At 52.7% G+C, this 1,860-nt stretch overlaps 1 protein-coding gene across 1 annotated transcript in view; it reads left to right on the forward strand.

Moving 5' to 3' along the window:
* The window catches only part of LOC102678241 (titin), a gene marked incomplete at its 3' end in the record, with an annotated part of 27,590 nt that overhangs the window by 19,754 nt on the left and 5,976 nt on the right, over window positions 1–1,860 (forward strand). The window contains exon 7 of the mRNA XM_031508893.1: window positions 14–1,857. Within this exon, the coding sequence (XP_031364753.1) occupies window positions 14–1,857 (1,844 nt within the window). The remainder of the gene's footprint in view (window positions 1–13; window positions 1,858–1,860) is intronic.

A 1,860-nucleotide genomic window follows, 5' to 3' on the forward strand; every position in this document is an offset into this window, starting at 1 on the left:
CTAAGGCCGGAAGGACCGTTCGAGGGTCGGCCTAAGGACGATTACAAGCCGAAAATTGCGGAACGGCCAGAAGTAAGGAAACCACAGGACAATTTGAAACCGGAAGGACCGTTTGAAGGTCGACCAAAGGACGATTTTTCACCGAAACGAGGAGAAAGGCCGGAAGTAAAGAGACCTGAAGACAACTTGAGACCGGAAGGACCGTTCGAGGGACGTCCAAAGGACGACTATAAACCGACCAGAGGAGAAAGAGCCGATGTGAAGAGGCCTGAAGACAATTTAAGACCGGAAGGTCCCTTCGAAGGCCGTCCAAAGGACGATTTTTCACCGAAACGAGGAGAAAGGCCGGAAGTAAAGAGACCTGAAGACAACTTCAGACCGGAAGGACCGTTCGAGGGACGTCCAAAGGACGACTATAAACCGACCAGAGGAGAAAGAGCCGATGCGAAGAGGCCTGAAGACAATTTAAGACCGGAAGGCCCCTTCGAAGGACGTCCAAAGGACGACTATAAACCGACCAGAGGAGAAAGAGCCGATGCGAAGAGGCCTGAAGACAATTTAAGACCGGAAGGCCCCTTCGAAGGACGTCCAAAGGACGACTATAAACCGACCAGAGGAGAAAGAGCCGATGCGAAGAGGCCTGAAGACAATTTAAGACCGGAAGGCCCCTTCGAAGGACGTCCAAAGGACGACTATAAACCGACCAGAGGAGAAAGAGCCGATGCGAAGAGGCCTGAAGACAATTTAAGACCGGAAGGCCCCTTCGAAGGACGTCCAAAGGACGACTATAAACCGACCAGAGGAGAAAGAGCCGATGCGAAGAGGCCTGAAGACAATTTAAGACCGGAAGGCCCCTTCGAAGGACGTCCAAAGGACGACTATAAACCAACCAGAGGAGAAAGGGCCGATGTAAAACGTCCGGAGGATAATCTAAGACCGGAAGGACCCTTCGAAGGACGTCCAAAGGACGATTTCACCCCGAAAACTGCCGAACGGCCGGAAGTGAAGCGGCCACGAGACAATCTCCGACCCGAGGGAGAATTCGAAGACCGGCCTAGGGGCGAGTACACCCCTGCCGAGAAACGTACGCCGATTAGACACCCGGATAACTTGTACCCCGAAGGGGAATTCGAGAGACCGTTCCATGCTCCTTACGGTCCTGGCGAGAGGGCGCCGATCGTGCGACATCCGGACAATCTGTTCCCCGAAGGAGAGTTCGCCGATAGGCAACGCTTCCCGTTCACGCCCGCAGAACGTAGAACACCTATTAAACACGATGACAATATTCGTCCCGAGGGACCCTTCGAAGGAAGGCCCAAGGACGATTTCTCACCGAAGACAGCCGAACGTCCTGAAGTCAAGAAGCCTCAAGATAATCTAAGACCGGAAGGACCCTTCGAAGGAAGGCCCAAGGACGATTTCTCACCGAAGACAGCCGAACGTCCTGAAGTCAAGAAGCCTCAAGATAATCTAAGACCGGAAGGACCCTTCGAAGGACGTCCAAAGGACGACTATAAACCAACCAGAGGAGAAAGGGCCGATGTAAAACGTCCAGAGGATAATCTAAGACCGGAAGGACCCTTCGAAGGAAGGCCTAAAGATGACTTTTCACCGAAGACAGCCGAACGTCCTGAAGTCAAGAAGCCTCAGGATAATTTGAGACCGGAAGGACCCTTCGAAGGAAGGCCTAAAGATGACTTTTCACCGAAGACAGCCGAACGTCCTGAAGTCAAGAAGCCTCAGGATAATTTGAGACCGGAAGGTCCCTTCGAAGGAAGGCCTAAAGACGATTACAAGCCAACCAGAGGAGAAAGGGCCGATGTAAAACGTCCAGAGGATAACCTAAGACCGGAAGGACCG

Source organism: Apis dorsata, unplaced genomic scaffold (genome assembly GCF_000469605.1).
Source record: "Apis dorsata unplaced genomic scaffold, Apis dorsata 1.3 scaffold_111, whole genome shotgun sequence".
In the NCBI taxonomy this organism is placed as follows: domain Eukaryota; kingdom Metazoa; phylum Arthropoda; class Insecta; order Hymenoptera; family Apidae; genus Apis; species Apis dorsata.